This window comes from Engystomops pustulosus, chromosome 3 (genome assembly GCF_040894005.1).
Source record: "Engystomops pustulosus chromosome 3, aEngPut4.maternal, whole genome shotgun sequence".
Taxonomy (NCBI): Eukaryota; Metazoa; Chordata; class Amphibia; order Anura; family Leptodactylidae; genus Engystomops; species Engystomops pustulosus.
The window spans coordinates 114,474,830-114,501,719 of NC_092413.1; the positions used below are offsets into that span (position 1 = coordinate 114,474,830).

At 35.3% G+C, this 26,890-nt stretch overlaps 1 protein-coding gene across 2 annotated transcripts in view; it reads right to left on the bottom strand.

Moving 5' to 3' along the window:
- The window catches only part of GRIK2 (glutamate ionotropic receptor kainate type subunit 2), a 437,454-nt gene that overhangs the window by 83,983 nt on the left and 326,581 nt on the right, over positions 1-26,890 (bottom strand). For both annotated transcript variants that reach the window (XM_072141893.1, XM_072141892.1), the window contains one exon: positions 8,024-8,142. In XM_072141893.1, coding sequence (XP_071997994.1) covers positions 8,024-8,142 — 119 coding nt within the window. The remainder of the gene's footprint in view (positions 1-8,023; positions 8,143-26,890) is intronic.

Below are 26,890 nucleotides of genomic sequence, written 5' to 3' on the forward strand. Positions count from 1 at the left end.
CCCTGCCAGTCACTCTGTCACTCACTCACTCTCCCTGTCTGTTTCTCTGTCTTTCAATCTCCCTGACTAACTCTCTATCAATCATTCATGCTTCCTGCCTATCTCTCTGTTACTCGCTCACTCCCCCTGCCTCTGTGTCTCTATCCCTATCCATCTTACCTCACACATAAGCTGTCTTATGCTTATTGCCTATAGTAACCAATCAAAGCTCAGATCTCATATTAATGACCTGTGGCAAAATGTTAACCAATCACAGCTCAACTCATAAGTGCCATAGCAGCCAGCAGACAATGGCTCTTGTATTTGGTGGTTAATATGTGTATTTTGAAAAGCATGGGGTGAACATTTTGATTTAAAATCTAGTCTATGACATTCCCTGAGTCAAAGATAGTGACAATGCAAAATTTGGTGATTATAAACAATGTTGATTCTACTATTTAGTATATAGTACTATTGGTTTTCCATTTCTATTAACTTTACTGTAGTGCTAATGTTTGCCAATGGTTGAATGAGTGTTCTCAGTGCAAATAAATTGTCTATATTTGGTGTTTTTCTTATCACATACCAATTAGTTACCTGTAGAGGAAATGGCTGCAAAAGTACAAAGTATACTTCCCTCTTTTGTGTCAATGCATACCTTGGTTATGTTGCAATCAGTCCCTTATCTTTCCCAGAAGTATCACATGCCCTACTTTTTAATTTACTTACCCCTCTCCCCTGTAAATCTTATCATAGCCAAGCAATGTTTATCTTCAATAACTTCGCTGCATGAACAAAATTAAATGTTTTTTTTCCACTTAATGTTGATTTATCTTCAGTATCCCATGTGAATTTTGTTTGTAAACGATTTATCAAAACCTGTAATAATACTTGACATGCTGCAGCTTTAAATCCTAAAGCACAAGTTGCCTGGATTTTTTATTCACCAAACGGATGGGTCTTGTTTAACCCTTCTGTACCACACCTGTTTTTGGGCCTTAATTACCAAACTATTTTCCATCAAGGCTTTCTAGAAAACAATAAAATTTTCTTTTTGTGTCTTGCAGCTGTGTAGGGCCTTGTTTTTGCAGGACAAATTGTGGGTTTCACAAACCTCCCGATTAAATTTAATGAACCTCTTTATTACAGTAAATATTTTAAATAGAAAGCAAACCCTCCAATGGCGGTACATCAGAAGAAGCACCCTCAAAGGAGGCCATAAAAACCTGATATGGTGGTTGATAAAAGGATCAATCCCTTCCACTATGCTTCACATGTTGTTAGCTGCTACTAGTTAGCTGCCAGGGAATTCTTTGCATGCTCCCAGCCTAATGTTTGAAGTAAAACAAAAGCTGACATATATATAAAAAAAATACTTCTGCCACTAGCTACTAGAAATATGGATTCCTGAAGAAGGGGAACAAATTTTTTTACATTTGTATGGTGAGCTTTAGTATTTATATTTGTGGTTATTTATATATAACTGAAGAAACATCAAACAGTGGAACTGAAGTAAAAAAGGGGTCAGAAAATATTCCACAAGACTCCTGATGAGGTGAATGCTGCAGGTTACTGCTGCACTCTTTGAAAGTATATGAAAAGTTAAGGATATAATGAGTGATTATTCAACTGAGTATTCTTTTAGCAAAATCTGCAGTTACATAGCATATTACTGGGTTATGCTATGTCCTCCATTATGCTGTTTTTTTGTGTGTCAGAGAAAGAAATTGATCAAGTTATTCTCTTCTCCATGGGTGTTGAGCATTGGAGACATCTTAGCAGGTATTCTCTGACTGTTTTGGAGTTCTTAACAAACTGCCTATTAGAGATCTAGCATGAGATGGGTAAAACAGGGTTTTAATGTATGATGCATGTCAGTAATACAAACATACATATGACACAAGGACCAATTACTATTAGACCTTATGGCACTTTTTAGTTTTTTGTACACAAAAAAAAACTCTCCATAGCCACTTCATCATGTATAAACTATTCCTGGCCTCTCTATTGCAAGTCTATCTGTTGGTTACAGCCAGCGTCCCACCCCTTCAGATGCAACATCTTCAAGTATTTCAATTTTACACTACACTTTAATTGGGAATATAGTTATTGAAACATAAATTCAATGTACTCTGTACTACCTCAATAAGAGCTATCATATGTCAATGATATATGTTAAATAACATACATGAGAATCATAAATTTGTTTGCATATAACAATCTTCTGATCTCTGAATCTTTTAGCTGATTGGCATTGCCTTATTCCTAAAACCTTTAGAACACGGGGAATTTACTTTAATATTGATTCCTGCGTGGAATAGCATGTGCCAAGAACCAGCCCAATCCCCATCTCTCACTAACTTTTTCTGACCTATCTGACCCTTTAATGTGGAAACGGCATAGAGAAGAGAATGGGCAAAGCCAGGAATTGCAATTTTGTACAAGCCATAATAAATTATCCCAACAGTCCATTCTAGAGAACAATTTAATGGGGGAGATTTATCTTTTCTCTGGCTTTTGGCTTGTTTCTTTGTCTAATTTGTCATCAATGCTGTCCTCCTGTATTTCCACTGCATTCCCAGAGCCATAATAAGGTTGGGGGTACATACATAGATTTTTTTTTTATTTACTTTTAGCATGTTAACTGCAGGAATAATATCTTAACATGTTGCAGATGATTCTGCATCAAACAATTTCAATTTTTTATTTTTATTGCTTTCAGTAATAAGAAATGGCATAAAATGGCTGAATTTTTTTCAAATCTTTTTTTTTTCTGTCCTGTCCCGTGACATGTAAATTCATGATAGTGACATTACAGTTTTGTATTGATTTACAGCCTTTTTAACCCTTCCTTAGGAAGAACTCTGAATGCAATTCAAGTGAGCATTTATATATACAGCAACTGTTTTGCAAATATTTTAAACGAGAATTCTGAACTGATGAAAAGGTACATTCTACCCCAAGCCTTTTTGTGTCCATTTTTACTATATTTTTATTCCCCAAAACATGCATTTGAATAAAACAATGGGTCAGATTCCTGAAAAGTGTCCTAAGGTTAGACAATGCAAAGTAGGATGACATATTCTTATTCTGCACAATATTCATTTAAAAGCCTGATGCTGGATGATAAACTTGGCGCAGTACAAGACTGTCCAGTCATACTTGGCGCCTCCTATTAGTTGGCTTATTTTACACCAGAAAACTAGGACAAAATTCTAGGACCAGCAGCCATCTATAAGGCTTTATAAATTGGAACTGCAGTGGGTTAACGACAATGAAATCTCTGGTTGCTTACCCACTGCAATGTGAAACAGTAAAGCAGTGAATGTAAAAGTCAAAGTCTAAACAAGTAATTTCAACTGATTTTAGAGCAACTGATTTCACTGTAGAATATCTTTTATTGAAATTCCACTGTAGATTTTTCTAGTATGTCCCAAATGGTGTTTTGAGACTGCTACTGAATATTGTTAAAAGCTATACTTCTAGGTGCATTTTCCTGCAATAGGTGTGTCCAGATGTATACTGTAAATCAATAGGTAAATTGTAAAAATCTTGTGTTTCTAAAATGCAGTATATAGCATGCTATACATGTGTAAAGACAATATGCAAACTCAGATTTTTGGACATTTTGGCTTCTCACTGATTTCAATGGGGGTTGTTTGAGGGAAGCCTAAATTTGTGGACAGCCAGGCTGCAAAATTTTCTCAGATGTGGTGTGTCTATTAGATGCAGCACACTTGTAGCAATTACAGGCGGTCCCCTACTTAAGGACACCCGACTTACAGACAACCCATAGTTACAGACAGACCCCTCTGACCTTTGGTGAAGCTTTCTGAATGCTTTACTATAGTCCCAGACTGCAATAATCAGCTGTAAGGTGTCTGTAATGAAGCTTTATTGATAATCCTTGGTCCCATTACAGCAAAAAATGTTTAAACTCCAATTGTCACTGGGGCCAAAAATTTTTTTGTCTGGATCTAAAATATACCGTTTCGACTTACATACAAATTCAATTTAAGAACAAACCTCCAGACCCTATCTTGTACGTAACCCGGGGACTGCCTGTACTGATCTCTAGCATTGAAAAGGTCAATGGCAACTGGAAGACAAGCATACAGGTTGTATATATTTTTTTTGCCTGACTTTAGATTTTTTATTTGTGTAATTGCAGATTTTTGTTCTTACCCTTTGATACCAGGTCTAACATTGTGCACATACCTATATATACAATACAGAGTATAGGATGCCTCCTTAATATTTTTCTTTATTTTCTTTTTTTTCTTTATTTGTCAAATCTCAAAGATTATACTCTCAAAATGCATCTGTAATTAGTTTAAAATTCACTTATAATGCAGAGAGTAAAGTATAAGCTTCTTAAAAGAAATGTATGTGAACCAACATTTACTATGTATATTTTTCATAATACATCATAAGGGATCAAGTGATCATAATATCCATGAGGGAGGCTAAAGAGAAAACTATAATAAAGAATAAAAAATAGTTTTTAAGAATATATTCTTGAAATATTGCATGAACTATCATCATTTTAAATTGTTAAACTTGCATTTAGAATCCAACCTGCTAAATGCTTGAAATTGTCATTTTAAAAAAACTGAATAAAAAAATTATTTAAAAATTGTATGCACCTTAAAATTAAACCACCAATTGACCTGAAAAACCAACCCTTTTCCCGAAGTCAAAAAGTTTTGCTGCCTTACAATTGAACTTTTTCAATGGTTGTTATTTTAAAAGTAGTAAACTGTACCATCAACTGTAGCATAGACCATTTTTGTAATGCAAATAAGGCAGCATACAAAAGTGAATCAGTAGAATCAGTTCCATTTTTCGTTATTAAAAAGCATAAACTATAGCACAATAAAGGAATTGCAAAGGAAGATGGGAAAGGGTAGGAAGAGAAGGGAAGACTTCATTGTTTTTGTATTATATAGTCTAGGAGCCCTTAATGTTCTTAAAGAATGAGTTGACATTTTCAACTTATTCTATTATTTAAAATGAAAAATCATGCAATGTAATGATTTAAAAAAGGCAATAATTTAATAAATTCAGTGAATACAATAATGCATCTTTTTTTCTTTTTATGACAGTAGGTCTTTATTGGGGGAAAAATTAATTTTTTTTTTCTTTTTCATTATTACTATTTTTGTGTTACAAATCATTTGGGTGTTTCACCACTAGGAGACTTGGTAGAATATATGATACATACCACTAATTTTAGCACCTCACACTTGGGCAGCCATGTAAAATATTAATTAAAAAATGCATTTTTAAGTAAATACAAATGATCATTATTGTGATCAATCATCACCTTCATAGTACTATACTATAGACCTATTATCAGTTAAAGGACACCTGTCATCAGGTCTGTGTCACTAGTCTTGTCACTACTACCTGCTGGAGCAGCTCACAAGGATCCCATCCCAGCCTTTATCTAGTTATTTCCTACATTAATCATTGTAAAATCATCTATTCTTTATCATGTAAATGAGGTTGGTCACATGGTCAGAGGCAGTGATGTCACCCCTGTTCCCCCTCTCCTCCCCCTGCTCATGTAAATGTGTAATGTATAGTAAAGTATTGCTGGTATCTGTGCTGCATCTGCTGACATGCTGCATCCTCCTAATATACAGGTGAGAGACACAGACATCAGCTACACATGAATCTGACAGGTTCTGCTGTAACATGGCTGCATCCTGGAGCTGCTGTATCTCTCCTAAACACACACACACATGCACACACAGTCTGCAGGGGCCACCAGCACCAGGAAGCACATCATTATACAGCCTCACATCATTATACAGGCTGTCAGTCATGCACTGGGGGTGTGGCTGTGCCTCCCACTCATGAATAGAGTGGACAGCTTGAATATGCTAATGCTTCATTGGACATTTCACTGGTCATTTGCACACAGCTTTTGGACCTCATTGCTCAGGTTTACAGGCATGTAGAGGGACAATGAAGGGATAGAGGCAATGCTCTCTAATGGCAGTTTATGAAAATATATTTAGTTTAGGAGGGTTATTTTGCATGACGGGTTCTCTTTAAAGAGTGGTAGATTTATAAAGCACTGATGTTCTATGCACCAGCGCATGTTTTTGCCTTGCCACTTGTGCAGCACCAGATATATCAAATGGTTTTGGCATCTTGATACATCCAGCATGATGGGTGCCTGACATTATGCACCTAGTACATTTCCACTCTACTGTGTGGAGGGGAAAAAATTGAAATGAGATAAATTAAAAGGCTGCATTGGCAGTGACACTTCAGATGCCCATATCCTCAAATCTTTAAATTGCATCATGTTTGGATCTTTATTTACAGCTTTCATTCCCAACTGGGGGGATGGTGGGATTTTTCATTAGGCCAGATTTGTTTACCAGTCTTAAAGTGTCTTTGGAGCTCTTCTGGATGCAATTGTTTTGTGACACAAATTTGTAAGTATATCCTACATATAAGTATATTAAGGACTGGAGCTAGTTTGCCCAAGACTTAAATATCTGGAGTCTAGTGATAAATGAGGCCAAAGGTAGGAGAAGTGGCAAGGGTAGGGATTTGTTGCACAATTTACAGTCATGAAAATGACTGAAAACAGATACAACTATGAAGATAAATTCCTGCTTAATCTTAGGTTGACTGTGGAGGTTGACTGTTTCCTAAAACCTAAGTTTGTTTTAAATGTCATCTTAATTCTAATAGATTATTCCTTATTATGATTTTTACCATAATCATAAATACTTTTATATTGTGTAAATAAGATTGATCTGCCAAATTGTTAATCCCAATTATATACAGTAGTTATGTGCACATGTATGTCCTTTCTGGCTACTAATCACTTAGCAAAATGAAGTCAAGACATGATGGACCAATTTTAAAGATAAAACCATAAGAAAAAATTGAAAATGGGATATGGTATTGATTGGTCTTACCAGACAGTAGTAGTTAGGTAAAATTTTAGAATGAAGAATGAAGAATAAACAGAAAAAACTTTTCTACAAAAAAGTAAAACTTAAGTAATATGTGATATTTTTAAGGTATACCATTTACAACATTTCTTTCTTCCATTTATTCATTCAAAATAAAAATGGCCAGAATAAAAGAGAAGGAAGAAATCATATACACTTCTAAAACAGCATTACACTAATTTCCCCAGTTATTACAAGTTTACATTCTAGAAATAAATAGGGTAGACTCAAAATTCTTTCAGAGTCCCGGTTAGGGGCTGACTGTCATGTACCCAAGGTAACGTCATGTCCAGCACCATATCCCACCGTTTTCTGAAGTTGAGATGACAGCAAGAAATGTACGGGTCTCCTCTATCATGTAAACCTTTACACTTATACAGCAATCCATTTGGTTAAAAATAGTTTTAAAACTTAAATTGTGAAACATTATAGTTAATTATTTTTAAATTAAGAATGTACTTTTTTTTTTACAATTTTGTACTTTTACAAATTTCCTTCACTTTAACATATTGCTCAAGATTTAAAATTACTACTTATAAAAATGTTTGATAATATTCTGTAAATAATTCCATATGTTGTATTGGGATATTATATATTATTCTTAAAAATAAAATGTAATTATATTACCTTTAATATTCTAACTCACATGTTTATTTGTAGCAAAAATAAATTAACTTCATAAAACTTTATTGTTAACTAAATATCATGTAAAAATCTATACTTAATTATTGCTTTAATATTTAACTTGAAATCATATTGGGGTGAAGATGTTAAAAGCCATATTCTGCAATTGCTAATGGGATATTATTGATTTATGAAATGTTATTAAGTTGATTACAATCATATGCCATGGAAATGTAAGATTCAAGAACACTTGTTATGTTCTTAGAGTAATTAATTGGGTTAGATGATGCCTATTATTAGATGCTTCATTATGAATGTAAAGCTGGTTATGGCTACATGCACAGAGGCACCCATGCAAGCATCTTGTACCATAGTGAGATATATCCCCAGAAAATAGTGGGATATGGTGCCCAAGTGAGTGAAAAGGCTGAATCGTATACCTTGCTGCATGAGAGCTCCAACGCCAAACCAGAAACTATTTAGCAAGGTAAAATTGTTTTCCACCACGTCTGAATCAGGGTTGCAAGGATGTGGGTTGTACCATTCATACGGACTAAACCTGTGATAAGTGAAGGAAAAGAAAATTAATCCAATAAGAGGAAAAGATATTCACCGACCATCACTGTAAAAGAGCAGAAAGATTAAATTGTTAATAACATATCATATCAAATCATATTTATATAAGAAATTCTTCAAACTTTTTGAACAGTTAATATAAAATATATGTATAAAACACACACATTATGAAATATGACAGAAAATGTTCTATTTGTTTCTTAAACTGACCTAGGACACCCAATGTGTTATACTGAAAAACATATTTTATTATACTGTATTAATACCACTGTAACTGAATTGTTGGTAATATTGTCTTCATTGAACTAGCGATGTTGACTTTAGATGCCATTGAGAAATTATTACATTGGCCAGCCTATATAAAAAGACTCATTGAGTGCCTACTGATTTATGTATTTATTCAAAGACTAAATTGTATATTTTGCTGCAAAGAGTATTAAAAATGACACACCAAATATTACTTCAACATTTGTTAGGTATTTCAAAATCCAATCCAGCCAGTACAAAAGTCTTGGCTTTTGATAGACATCAGGATTGTGAAAAAAATATTATTAATTTTTGATCATAGTATGTCATGTTTTCATGTTTGGTGGAGCTGTCCTTCGCTCCAGCCTATCTGGAGTAGAGTTTTTGATACCTATCAGGTCACTGGCAAGAGGGTCACCACATCCCCACAATTTTGTCGATCAATTTTGTGGATCATACCCACCTCTATCTCCTCTGTTAAGAAAGGTCTTCTTTTTTACTTTTTGGCCGCAGCTCCCAATGCACTGGAAGAGTCCCCAACCTCCCACGATAGTCGAGTGGCTACAGGAGCTTGGGTTTATCCGTAGAATGGGGAATTAGTGGCCAATGATTCTGCAGACCTGGGTAAAATGAATACTGTGTGGGCCCCATGAGACACATAGTTAAGCTCCCAGGAATTCCAAGATTTGCTCCTGTCATAGACAGTGCACACCACTGCTATTTCAACCCATAAAGACATGGTCTCAAATGCTCCCCATCTCTTATGTGTATCCCTCCCCCCCATTTTGTTGTTTCCTTGTTTTTCATTTATTTCTCTGCTAATTATCTGTACTTGGCAATTGCTACTTCGATTGAGATTCCATTCTGGGGTTTCTAGGCGGTTATGTTGCGGTCCCTTTGCCCAATATGCAATGAACATAGGATCAATTCTGTACCTTATGCTGAGAGATCAGTCATATACTGCCATCACTTACTTGTACTTCTTCTTGTGTTAACCCCCAATAAATGTTTATTATACATAATATGCCATGTATACTCCTGCAGTTCTGTCCAGTCTGTGGGAGGGATTCCTCTTACCCTGTTTTCAATATAAGACCAAATTGAACTGCAACTAAAAGGTAATTGGCACCAGCCGTCACAGCTTCCCAAATCTACAACCAATAATCTAATACCCCTTTATGCATAGGTGTCCTTTAAGTTACATTCACAGATAAACAATCTATTTGTGTTATATTAAAGTAAACTTTAAAATATCTAGGGAAACATTCTACTATATATTACTGCACTGATAAAGAGGATCCAGACAGGAAATTATAATAAAGATAACCATGTAAGTTAGTGAAATTAAAGGTGGTAAAAAACCTTAGAAACATACTTCAGAGAGATTTATACTGGCAATCCTGTGCAAGTGTATGATAGTAACCATGCCCCCCCACTCCCCGTAACCCACTGGATATATCAAGAGGCTTATAACTCCTGATATATACGGCAAAAGGCACTACTGCTGGGCAAAACTGTGCCAGGTTTTTTAGGTTTTTCAAAATTATACAGGCACAGGAAAGGAACACCCCCGACCCGCTTACTCCAAAGGCTGCCATGCCCCTCTACGCTTATATGACGTGGAGATCTTTAGTCACTGTTTATACTGCAAATTCATGCCCTGTGCAAGAATTCACCCGATTTCACTAACATCGCAGTGAATCACCCCGTGCACCTAGACTCTAATTGACGCCGCTATGCGGGACGCCATTTTCTTGGCTCCCCGCAGGCTAGTGCACATGCGCACAGCGCACATTCACCCGCCAACGCTGACAGACTCGCTGTCATATATACCAGCATGTGAGCGCCCGCGCGCACACGCACTGGAGCGATCCTCACGCATCTCCAGGGCTCGATAAGTCACATCCCCTTACCCCATCCAGTACAAACAGGGACCCCTCATTATAAGAATAGGTTCATCTGTTATTTATTCAACCTACATACCTTTGGCCATGTATTTTTGATCATTTATTTACTTATTTATTTATTTATATAATTATTTCTGGTAATATACTCAGGAAATTATCTATTTATTTATTTATTTATTCAATTATCTGTATATCGATCCCATATCTCTTATTGCATTTATCTTACCTGATTCTTAAGTAACACTGTATTTATTATTCACTATTTATTATTGATTCATTATGTTCTATATGTCATATATATCTTCTTGTTTTTTATTATACATTTCTCAATTACTAACTAATAATGAATGAAATAATTGATTATTACAGTCCCCCAATTTATGTACTTTTCCTATATCATTTTGTTACCCTATCTATTAGTATGGACATACGTTTTTATATATTTTATATACTTTTTATATATATCTCATTTATCAATGATGCCCTATTGATATCAGGCCACATATACCGTGGGATCTGGATTTTAACTTTTTATTTAATAGTCCCTCTATGTAATTACATTCATATCATATCCTGATCTATACCATATATATTTTTAAACTGGTTTATTCTCACCTATATTACCTCCTGCTCTTCCTTCACTGATTACATCAACCAGTAGCCCCTTGTACCAATTCTTATTTTTGTATGTATACTTTTGTTCTTCGTCAACTAACAGATCACTAATCCACTTGAAAAAGGGGACCACAGATCCCCGAAACGCGTTGTGTGTCTTCCGTGTACCTTTTATGATTTAAATAAAAAGAAAATATATTGGAACCATCACCCGGTCTTGCTGTGCGCCACTCGCTCTTGACTTCCCTGCACCTGTGCAAGAATTTGTGATTCTTTCAGTGTTTCTAGCAAAAACACCGGCGTAGAAGCAGTGATAAATCTCCCCCTAAAAATGTGTGTTTTGAGTGAAAAACCTGTCACTCTAAAATTTCCTAAAAGTTTCTGCCCTCTTAGCTGAAATATTTAATATGTATATTATACCTTCCATATTTTTGGATTTTTCATCCCTTTTCAAATTCTTGAATTTTATTATCAATTCTGTTTATGGAGTATTACAGATAGAAGCTTCTAGGTTAAGCATGCCAAAGAGTTTTATTTTGTTTATTTTTAACTTCAGGGTGACACATTTATATATTATAGTATTTCACACCGTTTAGACAATCATATTGAATAATAAGTTCATGCATGTCATGTTAAATCAAACTGCATCTGTCATGAAGTTTTCCTCATAAAATTATACTTTCTAGATTGCTAAACCTAAGGCTTAGGTTAAACAGTGGACGAGATTTATCATACGCCTGTGCTTTGGCCTCCTAATGTATGCAGTGGGGCTTCTGGGTTCGCATACAATTCTATGGCAGGCCCCACCCAGCAAGTGGTGTACAAGTGTAACTGCTGTAAAAGTCTTGATAAATCTCTCCTAATAAATTTATTTTAGTCAGGGACAACAAAAATATATAATCAGATCATGGCATGAAACAGAAAATAAGTTCACACACCTTACAGAAGATAAGTCACTGTGTATTTGCAGTGAGGCAATTAATGAAAAACAGAGCAAAAGACAGCAACTAATTAAAGATGTTTGAAAGTCTAATTACTTTGCTAATGAGATACTGTTTTTTCCCAACTTCTTCAGTCTTAAAAGCCACTTTTGAGCTGAACTGCTATTCATTCCACTCAATTGTGTGAATATCTTTCATTTAATCAAAACTATTTGAATAAGGTTTCTGTCACTTCAGAGAATTCAATTTTCTTTACTATATTCTTTCCAACACATTAATATTCAGAGGATCAAACAATCCATTTTCACTGTACTAATACAATATTAGAACACCTACTGTCTTAAAAGCCTGTACTTGAAAAAACAAAGAATTTTTCATTTCACACTCTGAAGATAAACCAGCATATTGTTCCTAGGGTTGATTAGGAAGGCTACAATTAAAAATATATATCAAGGAATGTGACCCAATGTATTTGTCATTGTGATAAGGCTTCAGTCTAATACTGTATCAAGTTGACCAAATGCCATTATACGTTTTGTTGATTTCTGTAGAGGAACAGTTTAAGCCTATTCTATATATATATATATATATATATATATATATATATATATATATATATACTCACCAGCCACTTAATTAGGTACACCTGTCCAACTGCTCGTTAACACTTAATTTCTAATCAGACAATCACATGGCGGCAACTCAGTGCATTTAGGCATGTAGACATGGTCAAAACAATCTCCTGCAGTTCAAACCGAGCATCAGTATGGGGAAGAAAGGTGATTTGAGTGCCTTTGAACGTGGCATGGTTGTTGGTGCCAGAAGGGCTGGTCTGAGTATTTCAGAAACTGCTGATCTACTGGGATTTTCATGCACAACCATCTCTAGGGTTTACAGAGAATGGTCCGAAAAAGAAAAAACATCCAGTGAGCGGCCTTGTTGATGCCAGAGGTCAGAGGAGAATGCGCAGACTGGTTCGAGCTGATAGAAAGGCAACAGTGACTCAAATCACCACCCATTACAAACAAGGTAGGCAGAAGAGCATCTCTGAACGCACAGTACGTCGAACTTTGAGGCAGATGGGCTACAGCAGCAGAAGACCACACAGGGTGCCACTCCTTTCAGCTAAGAACAGGAAACTGAGGCTACAATTTGCACAAGCTCATCGAAATTGGACAGTAGAAGATTGGAAAAACGTTGCCTGGTCTGATGAGTCTCGATTTCTGCTGCGACATTCGGATGGTAGGGTCAGAATTTGGCGTCAACAACATGAAAGCATGGAGTATTTTCAACATGTGGGGAATATTTTCTTGGCACTCTTTGGGCTCCTTGGTACCAATTGAGCATCGTTGCAACGCCACAGCCTACCTGAGTATTGTTGCTGACCATGTCCATCCCTTTATGACCACAATGTACCCAACATCTGATGGCTACTTTCAGCAGGATAATGCGCCATGTCATAAAGCTGGAATCATCTCAGACTGGTTTCTTGAACATGACAATGAGTTCACTGTACTCAAATGGCCTCCACAGTCACCAGATCTCAATCCAATAGAGCATCTTTGGGATGTGGTGGAACGGGAGATTCACATCATGGATGTGCAGCCGACAAATCTGCGGCAACTGTGTGATGCCATCATGTCAATATGGACCAAAATCTCTGAGGAATGCTTCCAGCACCTTGTTGAATCTATGCCACGAAGAATTGAGGCAGTTCTGAAGGCAAAAGGGGGTCCAACCCGTTACTAGCATGGTGTACCTAATGAAGTGGCCGGTATATATTCAAAAACCTACAATAAAGGAATTATAAAAACAAGACCGATTGGAAAAATTGTAGTTGATCAACTGAATTGGAAGCCTTTTAAAATTTGATTTGAATTCAAATCAAACAACATGAAAGGACAATGTCCCCACATACAAGGTGCAACAAAAAGGTTGGGACCATGGAATATGTTGGAAAATTTGATTGAAAAACTAAAAACCAGCATGTAAAATATGCTTCAAAATTTTATCCAATGCCACATTTGGCCCCCTACCTCAAACTCCTGGGGTTGGGGCAGGGGTCAACTTAAAAATTATGCATGGGAACCTGCATTTTTTAATGCATTTTTTTCTCCAGGAAAAATTAAATTTTTTTGACATAGGTAATTTTCAATTTTTGTTACAGATGGTGCTGTAATATTTTTCTTGAAGCTATTTTATGTTAACAAATTTGAGCACTTAATGTACATTTGATATTTGAGAACTTTTTAGACTACAAGACAAATTCCGCTCTTCATTGGAGATGAGACTTAAGTTAATCAAGCTATCCAATGTGTGAGGCACTGGGGCTCACATTAAACCAACACCCCAAAAAGAACTTAAAACTATTAGTCCACTTTTTTGTTTTTGGGTTACGCTGAATGAAGTATCTACATAAAATATTTGATTCCATTCATGTCACCCCTGGGTGTGAAAACCAACCATGTAAAAAAAAAAAAAGGTCTGGAAATACTCACCTCCACTCCTCTTCATTTTGAACCCAATGCTGTCCATCGCTAGTCTTGAGACTTTTAAGTTATAATTAGCAGCACAGAGTGCGGGGACAATATGTCTAGCTCTCTTGGCTGCTAATTATGCATGCCCCTTCACCTCCTTCTCCCATGCTCCCACATCTTGTGCTGCTGCTTTTATAGGTGATCCCGGTGTGTCAAGACTAGCAATAGGACAGAGTCAGGACCAATTTGAAGAAAAGTGGGGGTATTTCTAGCCATTTTTGTTTTATTTAGGTGGTCGATTTCCTTTATGAAATATTTGTCACATACTTTTGGGTTTTTTGATTCAATGTGTATTTCTCAAGATATTCCCATGTTGAACAATTTTTTACCCCTTTTGATTTTCGTTGAATACAGCACCATCTGCCTATAAAAATGGCTTGAATCAAAGATTGAATCACTGTAAAAAATGGAGGTTCTTATTTAAGATTTAAAAGTTGCGGCTCACCCCACTCCATGAAGGTAGGAGACAGTGTTAGGTATAATTGGCTCAATTTTTTAAACTGTTTGACATGTATATTTTTAGATTTTTTTTGATCTGATATGTATCTTGCAAGATATTCCACCATACCAACTTTTTGTTACAACTTGTATATATATTTAGAAAGAAGCAGAAAATTTCTATTTATAATAGTTCCGCAACAAAGATGAGTTTGGGTGATCTGTTACTCATTGGAGTACACCTTCACAAACATGCATGTGGCATGGTGTGGAGCCATTTTGCTGCATTCTGTATGTTTGTGCCAGCATGTTTGTGCCAGCACATTCACACTCCATTGATTTAAATGCCACTTTGCATTTTTGGTCTGCTCATCACTATTACTCAATTGATGAGGGCTCACATTTCAACCTTTGAATCCATCGGGATACAATCTGCAATAGCTACTGTCAAAATCCAAATCCTATGAGGTATACATGTGTCTTGGAATTGTGCCATCCGTATCTATGTTGGTTCTACTGATATGTTTTTTTTTATTACATTGCTATAGTTTTACTGTAACAAGGTGAATCATTTTAAACAATAAGCTGAAACTCCTTGCTTTGCTATTTTATAGCTTTATGCACCCGGTAGTGCCTTGGTACCTAGACCTCTATGGTAGGATACGGCCTTCCTGTGGCTCCATAATATTTAACCATGGGACCTCAGTAGAAGATTTTATGGTATGTCTCTACATAATAATGAAGATATTTTTAGCACAATTTTGAAAATGTCTATAATACATAATGTATGATATTTGTGGGTGTATAGTGTATGATGTTTTGGGTAATGCAAAAAGAATAAGATATTTTTATAAAATCATAAGCATTTCACCTCATTGTTTCCTCAAATGACTTAAATTTGCCTCCAGGTTTAGTATATTATATGATATAATACACATTTTTAAACATAATTGGACATTTATATTTTCACAGTTTAGTTTTCTTGGCAATCTAGTTTTTTGGCTAGTTTTAGCGTCAGAAATAATTTTTTTGAGAAGGGAATTTAATCGCAAAGGTAAATCTTGACAAATAAAAATAACAAAAAAAGCATTAGTATGACAATTTTGAAAATTATTTTTATAGTTTTGCAAAATATATGGACACATAAGATATATTGGAAATATATATCTTTGTATGCCATTGTGAAGTATATACTAAACCAAGCTAATCTATAATTGATATTACAAACATATAATTGTTCAATGTTAAAATACCAAAAAATGTGGAAATCATTGACTGGGTCCATATAATCAGGAATTTATTTACAAAAAAGGTCTAAATGACCTCATTGAGACCCATTGGTCAGAATTGTGCTAAAACATCACTTTTATTAGTTATGTTTACAAAAACAAGCAAAGTATCTTATAATGTAACACGTGGGACACATTCTTCCCACTTGTTACATTATAAGAAGCTTTGTTTTGTAAACATAACTAATAAGTGATGTTTTAGCACAATTCTGACCAATGGGCCTCAGTAAGGTCATTTAGAACTTTTTTGTACAATGTTAAAATAACACATTAAAATGTCACGTCCAATTGTTTGTTTGTATTAATATCAAAGGCAATTGCTCTTACTCAAATTTTTTGCTGACTTTTTAAAAAGTAGCAGGTGACCAATTATTGTATAATGTGTTTACAAAGCCTAGTGCACAGCAAGTTATGACAGAAATACAGAAAAGTTGCATTAAAAAAAATTCACAATTCTTCAAAAGAAGAATAAAAAAGATAAATCTCCCCCAATAATAGATAAATAATGTAAGAATTTATAATTCAAATTTCTTTTTTATTATTAAATTGAAATATGTTTATAATATATTTGTAAATAAGCATTTCAAATAACCATAATGGTAACATGCAAGGATTAGTAGATTCTTAGAACATCAAATTCTATTCAGTTCCAGGTGTGGTTATTAGACCGGAACTAGAACCTGAACTGCATCCACAATAACACCCGTGATCAGTTGTGGGTGTTAACTGTTTAAATGGCACTGGCAAAGTTGCTGCTGACATTTAAATCTATGTGGCCCATGCGCCCTGGCACTAATGTGCTGGCATGCACTATTTTGTTGAGGATTGAAACTTCCCATGGCATCATTGAAGAATGTCAATCTCCCCCAAAATATCAGCGTCCAGCATCTCTGGCATGTAAGTGTCGCCATACAAGTGCCAGATCAATATCGATTATTGGTGTTAACGAATAGGATAAAACTTTAAAAACTACAATTCACCTCTCTCTTCCACTCCATCACATGAGATGACCACAAATAGGATAGATAGTATGGGGCGTGTTTATCAGGACTCAAGAGCCCCCCTATGCCCCCTATTTCTTTTGTTATAAATAAAAAGACATAGAGGGTCATTTACTAAGGGCCCGAATCAAGTTTCTCCGTTGTGTTACCTGAATATTTCCGATTTCCGATCGGTGCCGTCATGCACGCAACAGAAATCAGGGGGTGTGGCCGTAACAAAACCCGACGGATTCGGAAAAACTGCCGCTTGACACGCACTTACCTGAACCCAGGTAGGACAGTGAACTTCAGTGAACTCCGACGGAATTCAGGGCAACAGCGACACCTGGTGGACATTGGGCGCACTACCTTAGTGAATCGCCGGAAGACCTGAATCCTCCACAGAGAACGCGCCGTTGGATCGCGACAGGACCGGGTAAGTAAATCTGCCCCATAGTGTTGTATCTAATGCTCTACCGCAATTTACACTTTTGACCCTAAATCTTCACACTCTAATAAAAGAAACAGAATCCAACTAGTGAACACCAACATTTAAGAAATATACCTTGTGCTATCATTTGCTCCAACTTATTGTTTAGCAAAAGTTCTCGAAAGATTAACTTTTCTTCTTTTAGAAATTTACTACTTGAGATTTCATAACAGTTTCAATTATTTGTTTTTGATAAAAGATAGAAATATACTCCAGTATCTTCAATGTTTATTGCATGCAACAGCAAACTATGCTACCATGGCCCATGAGCAGAACAAAATCATTCCGTAGTATGCAACAAACATTTATTTGGTGCTTGCCAAGCTGTGCTTTTTCTATTGCTACCAGTAAAACAGTAAGTATGTTGTGTCTGACTGTTTATGAAGATTAAAAAACTGTAAAAGCAAACTCTTTGAACTAATGTAAGTCAAGGTTAAAGGAAACATCATATTTTGATAGAATGACATATTTCTGTTTTACCCTGAGGCATGTTTTGCACCTGAAAAAGAAACACTATTTAAAAAATGAAACATAAAGTTCTATATCCTTGAGCTGGATGATGGGATTGAGAGACTTCTGAAGGGCATTTACAGAACTAGATTTCAAGGAAACAACATGACATATGAGTATCTTTTTGTAAATATATTTACCGATTAGAGGTGATGCAATATTGGAGAAAGGGAGAAAGTGTGCAATGACAAACCTTCTGTAATGTGCTTTGATATTCAAATGAAACAAAGGATATATTTTATTATATTGTTTGTTGCATTTTATGTACATTTATGCTTAAATAATTGTATTTATAATTTTAAATAAAAATATTTATCTATATCTATTTATGTATTATCATATTGCATTGGTAAAAAAAACTTTAAAATTGAAATATGGTTTTTAAGAAAATTAAAGGCTCTTCAAAAACATATAAATAACGCTAACCCCTTCAGGACTTAGGTTCATGACGTAGGCCCCTTCCACACTAGCGTTGCATTTCACGTCAGGGTGCAATGTGTGAAAAACTGACGTTTTTGGCTGCGATTTTGTTCCATTTTTCATTAGCGTTTTTGCTTTTTTCACGGGCGTGTTGTTTGCGTTTTTCTTGCGTTTTCAGTGCGTTTTTCACGCGTGTTTTTTAAGTCAATGGGAGCATTTTTCAAAGGGACCATAGTTCGGGAATAAAATGTGTTATTTAATTGAAAAAGAATGTCTTCTGATAAGTTAGCAGATGTATGCAAACATCTGCAATCTATTCTTCACTGTTCCGCACATACATTATCTCCCGACAAGTTAGCAGATGTGAAGAACAGTGAAGAATAGAATAAAAACAGTGAACACAGTATCATTTAAGTGAAAAACACAGTGAAGAATAGATTGCAGATGTTCGGGACATCTGCTTACTTGTCAGGAGATACGCACGGAGCGGTGCAAACAAAATAGCATGTGAAGAACAATATATATGTGTGTGTGAAGAACACATTGCAGATATATGGAAACATCTGCAATGTGTTCTTCACACACATATATATTGTTCTTCACATGCTATTTTGTTCGCACCGCTCCGCGCGTATCTCCCGACAAGTAAGCAGATGTGCCGAACATCTGCAATCTATTCTTCACTGTGTTTTTCACTGTGTCTTTCACTTGAATGATCCTGTGTTCACTGTGTTCACTGTTTTTATTCTATTCTTCACTGTTCTTCATTGTGTTTTTTTTAATTAAATGCTCGATCTCAAGCAGGGGAATTATTCATGTCACCTAGCAACCCATACGTTTAAAACGCTAGTGTGGAAGGGGCCTTAGGTTGACAATTTGCTATGCACTCCTTTAAATGATGATACCTTTAGAAAAGCTCTACATATCATAGCAATTTTTACTTTGTTTTTTTTTCAGGACATATGAGACTTTAACATGATGACTTTTTGTCATTTTTCTGACAAAATTATTAAATCACCATTAACCAGGTGCAGCTACAGATGCAAAGGGTGCATGAAGTAAAAGTGAAAGTCTTTACTGCTGCTTCTCCTATATTCTGCCTTCAGCTGGAGGACAGCCTGGAGGGTGACACACTTCAAACTCCTGAATCCTTGTACCTAGAAACACAACTCTGGTGTCATATTAAGCCAAAGAGTCTCCACTTTAATATAATATAAATTGTGGATGTATGGATCCCTCACACAACCGGAGATATCCACTCTTAAAGTTGCTATATTTTATGTATAGAAAGCTATACATAAAATACAATTTTTTGGTACAACTGTAAGGATGTATATCTCTGGTTCTGTGAAGCATCCATACACGATACATATATCATATTAAATAGGTGATTATCTCTCCTTTCTAGATGCCAGGGTTCATATAGCCATTTGAAGTTGCCCACTGTCATGATGGTTATAAACATCCTTCTGCAAAATATGCAAAAAAGACACATACAGCCATATAACAGTCATAAAGGGGTAATTTGAAAAAATACTTAATAAATTGTAAATCACATATGTTTCAACCTAGCTAAAATAAGATCCAAAAAAGAAAAATTCTTCCAAAGGATTTACACATTTAACATTTACAGAGTTTTACTGACCTTTAGTATAGAGGTGTGTTGATATTTAAACTACCCATGAATATTACACATTTAAAATGCAAACAAATTATGTAATCCCATTTTTCTCCAGTATTTCCTCAAAAGTAGTAAAGTTAATCCATATGTTCCCAACGTCTAACCCAAAATGGGGGCTTTAAGAATGCTAAGCAACCTAAAAAATCAAGCCTTGGCCATTATAACATGGCTAAAAGGATGTTAAATTAAACATGTTATTGCTTTATGAGGGTAAAAATAATGTATGAAGTACTTTGACATTTAGGCCTAAAATAAGCTTTGTATTAAGAGGTTAATTATTAAGTATAAAGGATCCTTTATGTATTTCCATCAAATTTTTTTATCCTCTTGGTATCATTTTACCATCAATTGCATTGATTTGATTTAGCAACTTATGACAATTCAATATATGTGAATGGATCCTTTCTTAGTGTCTATGTTCTAGTTCCTTTTGAATATTTATACAAGAATTTATTCCTTCTTTAATCATAGCATTTTATAAAATTGAGGTGAATTTTAATGACCTTAAAATTATATCTCCGTAATAATTTTAAATTGGTTTGCAATTTAATGAGCCCACAAAAAATTAGAATGATAGAAAGAAGGAATATTAGCAAATATTCAGATTCCAGGCATAATTTCCTTGTAAACAATCAAAACAGTAATAGTCAATGGTTCTCTTTTGTTGAGCATGTCTATAAATTGCTGACAAGTAAAATATATTATAAATTCATGAAAGTGAATTATTTCGTAATGGACAACTTGTTGTGGCATGTAATACACTGAATTAACTTTGTATAAATTAGATGCAATCAAGGAAATATAACAAAGACATTTTGTTTCTCAACATCAATTTCCACTCTGCAGTCTACAATACTAACAAGGTGAAAGTCTTATAAATTACATTTTTAATACATTTCATTCCAGAGTTTGTAAAAATTTAAAGGAATATGTAGTCTATAAGTTGTCATTTGCCCAGCAGATTAGTATAAATTGCTTTTATTTTCAGAGTATAAACCTCATAATAAACTGAGTTCTATACTGAGGCATATTGGTCCACATCAAAACTAGTGAAAACTGCATTATGTGCAGCTTGTCTGTGGAGTGTTTAGAGTGTGCCAGATTAATCACAACTAGCACATGTCTTCATTAATCTGGTACATCCTGCAATGCTCTGGAAGTAAGTGCCATTTTTCGGGTGCATTTTGATCATGCAGCAGAATTGTGACAAAGACAGTTGTAATGCACGTCAGCAAAAAATGTTGGGCAAACTCTGTCTAAGCACTAACACGTCCGTTTAAGGGTAATTTTTTTTTTACCCTCCAAAAGCAGTGCAGCTGTGACACAAAACTGGCACAGATACTTGCAAATATATGTGCACCCAGTTTGAACAATCTTTTCAGTGCACAGAGACAAAACTAGCGCTAATGCTTTAATAAATGTGGGCCACTGAGTATTTGGTCATCCACTTGGCAAATGAGGTTTAATGTGGTTAAATGAAAGGTTATGCACCTGGGGTCTAATAATCCACATGCAACATATGTCCTTGGGGAAATAAATCTGGGAGAGTGCCTTGCTGAGAAGGACCTGGGGGTACTAATAGATCATAGATTATATAACAACATGCAAGTTAAATCAGCTGCCTCTAAAGCCAGTAAAATCTTGTCATGTATCAAATGTGGTCAAATGGACTCTCGGGATGTAATGCTACCACTGTACAAGGCATTGGTTCGACCTCACCTGCAATATGCCGTTCAGTTCTGTGCACCAGTCCATAAAAACAATGCCATGTAGCTGGAGAGGGTACAACAAAGAACCACAAAAATAAGGGATATCTGAGTTATGAAGAAAGATTAAAACTTTTTAATTAAAAGATTTATTTTGTCTTTAACAGAGATGACTAATGGGGGCATGATTAATCCATATACATTTTTGAATGGTTCACAAAATATGGTGGAAAGTTCCAGGTTAAATCAAAGCAAAAGACAAGGGGCCACTGTCTCCCTCTGGAGATAACAAGGTTTAATCACCAGATGCAAGAGGGCTTCTTTCCTGTAAGAACTGTAAATCTGTGGAATAGCCTGCCTCAGGCGCTGGTCAATAGGGACAACAGATAGCTTTAAGAGGGTCTAGATGACTTTTTTGATCTTTTTAGACTTTTTATGTTATAATATAGAATTTTTTTTCCTATATCCCTCTCTTGGTTGAACTTGATGGATATATGTCTTTTTTCAACAGATATGTAACTTCAGATTTATTATAGAATCTTAGATGGCTTGATGAATGTGGAACATGAGGTGTTAAAGTCCGCCGTCTATATACAACCTATATATGAATATCAAATATGAACTATGTAAGTGTATCTTAATTCAAAAATCCATGAAATGTATATTTTTTCATGTGCTTTTTTTTTGGATGACTAGTAGTTTTCATTAATCTCACGAGTGCTGAAAATCTGCCTTTAGCAGGCCCAAAAAGCTGTATGTAGCAGGTCTGAAGGCCATTGTTAGACCTCTTTGCACCTAATACCAGCATCTTAAAAAAATGATAAAACAAAAGAAAAAGGAGGAGATGTGTCTGATAGCAAAACTGTTCTGGTTGTTCATGGCAACCAAACAGATTTGACAAATGTCTTCTCCCTCTCTGGAATCTAAGGAAATGAATGTTCAATATGTCTCATCAACTCCATATAGTGACAACGACTAGGGATTACGTGGGCACGGATTAAAACAGATCACATATGTACAGAAATTCTTTTCTTTTTATCTTAGATTAACATTATTATTCTTATAATTTGTCATTTTTATTGTTATGTAATAAGCACCATTAATTCCATGTTTCTGTTCATTCGATTAACAATTGATAAACATTACTTATAAGAACAAATTAGTACAAAATACATAACACTACTAAACTGGCACAAGTTAAAGGAAGTGATGGAGAATAGTAGAGAGGAAAATTCTGATAACATTATATTTGAAGATTTAAAGAGTAAAGAAGGTGACTTTATTTGAGGATTACATGTAAGACATTATTGGCTCATTAGATTCTATATACATCGGGGAGAAGTTGTGGAAATTCATGTTTACATATTTTCACATATTTGCTTATGCCCTAGGATTTTTATCAAGAAGCCTAGTTCTAGTTCTTAATCATTCATCATTTTTTTTTTTTTTGGAAAAGTGAAATACATAATTTACATAAAATTTATTAATCACAATAATCCCTTAACGAATTGTGATGTATTAGTATGTAACACGTTGCCCCGTAATGTTTGGAAAGGGCTTATGGGTGAGGCCTCTCCAAACCCAGAGGGTGTTTGCTGCATATTGCAGTAAACACCCGCTGGTAACACCTGCAATCAGTACTAGCACTGATCCTGGTGTTTAAATCTTTGTCGATGGTGTCAAAAAGATGGCGTCGCCATGACATTTATCAGGGAGAGCGGCGATCTGGTCACATGACAGTCTAATGTCATACAAAGACCCAAGGCTATCCGAATTTAACTATTTCATTACACTGTGCAATTTGCAAATGGTAATGAATGAAGAGGAAAATCCCTTGGAATTTAACCCTATAATGGAAAATAGCACTCAAAGTCGAAAATACCACCAAAAAATACAAAAAATGTAATAAAAAAACTTTCAAAAATCTGTTTAGTCCTAAAAATGCTAACATTATAAAGGTCATTTCATTTTGCAAAAAAATGAAAACACACATTGCTAGATCACATCAGCATCTATAATACTAACTTTTGTAAACAGGTAGGATTTTGATCTGAGAAATTTTGCAGTCCATGCTTGTTTTTTCATGCACTCTACAGTATGTGGTGAACAAATAACTCCCATTGCACCTCATTTTGCAGTAATTTTACATATTGCTTATATGCAGAGTCATTTCATGATATTATTTTACTCTTCCCTCTTTTTATTAACTACATTTCAGACATGGTGCATAGTAATCAGGAATTTAATAAAATTATTTATATTTTCCCTCTACAGTTTACCAACGTATATTTTTGGAGCTTTTTGGTTTCTGAGTTCCAATAGTGGAGCGAGATGCGGTGGCGCTTATCACGGAATGAACTCCCCAGTACGGTCTTTAAAATTGCATAAGTTTATTGCTACGCGTTTCAGTCCGGTACCCGGACCTTCATCAAGCGTAAAAATACATTACAATCACAGGGGGTTTATATACATATAAAAATACATGAAAATGAGGTTCAAACTGATTTCCGGTCATGTGATGAACGGAGCCCGGCGGATCACCGGGCACCGCTCAGTATGATCTATTAGTGTTATAATAGCAAAAAAATTCTACAGAATTATGTCTGAGAGCACAGTGTGAATATATTTCATTATCAACACCATGTATTGGAAATTATTATCCCCATTTACTATGTGGAGTCGGCTAACCACCATATCAGGGATATAAAGCGTGTATGGTTGTCCTAGCAACTAGATAGACCCAGGAGGTAACGGGGAGGCGGGGAAGCCAGCGGAAAAATTAGAACCTCCCATTCTACTCTACATGCACATTCAATTGTGCTTCAAGGTGAGCACCTATTTACTGTTCGTTTTAGACTCTAAAAGTTTTTACTTTACTACACGAGGAGAGCGCTCTTGTCCCCTCTTTGTTTCCCCTCTTCTACCCTGAGACTTCTGGGTCAGAGCAATCCCTGCTCACCCAGCTCCAGTCTCTCCCTCCAGGTTTCCATTCCAACGTATATTTGGCGTTTATACATTTCATTTTATTTTACTATAGTAAATAAATCAAATAAATAGGAAATATCCCAATCTAATCATAATCATACAGTTTTATGATTCAACATACACAAATTGGACAGTTGCAAACAACCCACAGAGCATAAGCAGATTTATCAAGGGCCAAAGCCACTTTCATGAATCTGACTGAAGCAGAACTCCAAAGACAGACATAGAACTGTCGAAGTCAGACAGTCTAATAATAAATCTCCCCCATTGAGTTCTATGATTTTAAGTAATACATAGAACATTATTAGTATAGATTTTACCATTATATAGAAACATCTAGTCATGATGAACAACACACATAGGCATCAGCCTGTCCATCAGTTTGGTAACGGTAATATAGCTGTCAGCAAACAATTTGAAGTCCATTGCTCTAGAGTGAGAAAGATTAATTACATAAAGAAAACATTGAAAACACTTGACAGTGGATATCCAGATACATTTTCATCTCCCAATGGGGATTTAAATGTAATGGATTATGCCTGTGCTCCAGTGTTTTGGTGTTCAAAATGTCACAATTCTTGGTGCACACAACAAAATTTGTGACTTTTTATCCTTTTTGCCCCACAAAAAGTAGACTTTTGTTTTATGGGGAATAAGGTGGTACAGGGTGGATACACCCCTGTAAGCCAAAATAACTATAACCTGCACCACATTTTTATAGTTGAAATCTACACCAGGTAAACTGGTGTAGATTTCCGTTCTGTTGCATGGGCTCTGTAGAACCTCTTAATTAATAATGATTCAGGCATTCCACAATGCATTTAAATTCATTGGCCCCTACATCTCAGGCTCTACAAGTCTGACTTAGAATGTTAAATGTTAGAGTTAAAAACTGTGCATTTTAAACTAAACTTTATAATGTTAATGTTGAATATTCAAATATGTAAGCTGCAAATTGCTGTTAAATACATATGTAAGCTAAAGCTTATAAAACTAAGTTTCAAATATACTAGATATCATTGGTTCTTTTGACTCTTTTTTAATGATTAAATAACACATAATGTTATTTAGATGATGTGTTTATACTAAGAACATATACACTTACACAATCCACAAATCATAGAACTTTTTAATGGAAAAGACTGGTTAGTTTATATAATCAGTGCTCTTTTCTGTGCAAGTGAATGTTAGGTCTTTGTACTGACAGCAAATGTCAGTCACTTAGTGTTATCTAATCTAAAGTTCCAGTCCTTGCCAGCTTTAAAGAGAACAAAATGAGGTGGAAAGGTTAATAATTAACAGCATCATCAGGTTAAACAGGAACAATCAATATTCTGCCACAGTTTCTGCTATGTACTGCCACTAAATCTCTTGGGAGTCTTAAGAGCTCTTTTCTTTATTTTCTGAAAATGCTCTGTCTAAAAATACTGTTCAGTTACTTAAATGTTCATTTTATCCAGTACTATGAACATAATGGGATCCTAATATTGGTACAAAAATAAGCATAATCATAAATCAAATTTCCTTACATAGATTTTGTAGCTTAAAAGAAACTACCATCAAAATCAAGCACGATAAACCAGGGACACTTACTCATAGATCCAGGCACTGTGACTGTGGTAATCTTCTTTTATTTGTTATCTATGGATTCTCTCCTTCTAAAATAAACTTGTAAAATTATGCTAATGCGTTTGAGAGGCTCCATGTTTCACTTCCTCCTCCTCTTTCCCTCTCCCCTCTGACTGTGTAATATGGCAGCTGCAAAAAGTGCTTTGAGAGGGAAGACCTCATCTGATCATTGTAATCTCAAGTGAAAGACATCACTGAGGACCTCTGCAAACACAGCTCAGAGCCCCACAGGCTCATTAGCATAATCATAAAAGTTGATTTTAGAAGGAGGGAGGCCATAGATTACCACAGTCACAGTGACCGGATCTTTGAATAAGTGTCCCTGGTTTATCATAATGGGTTTTGATGGTAAATTTT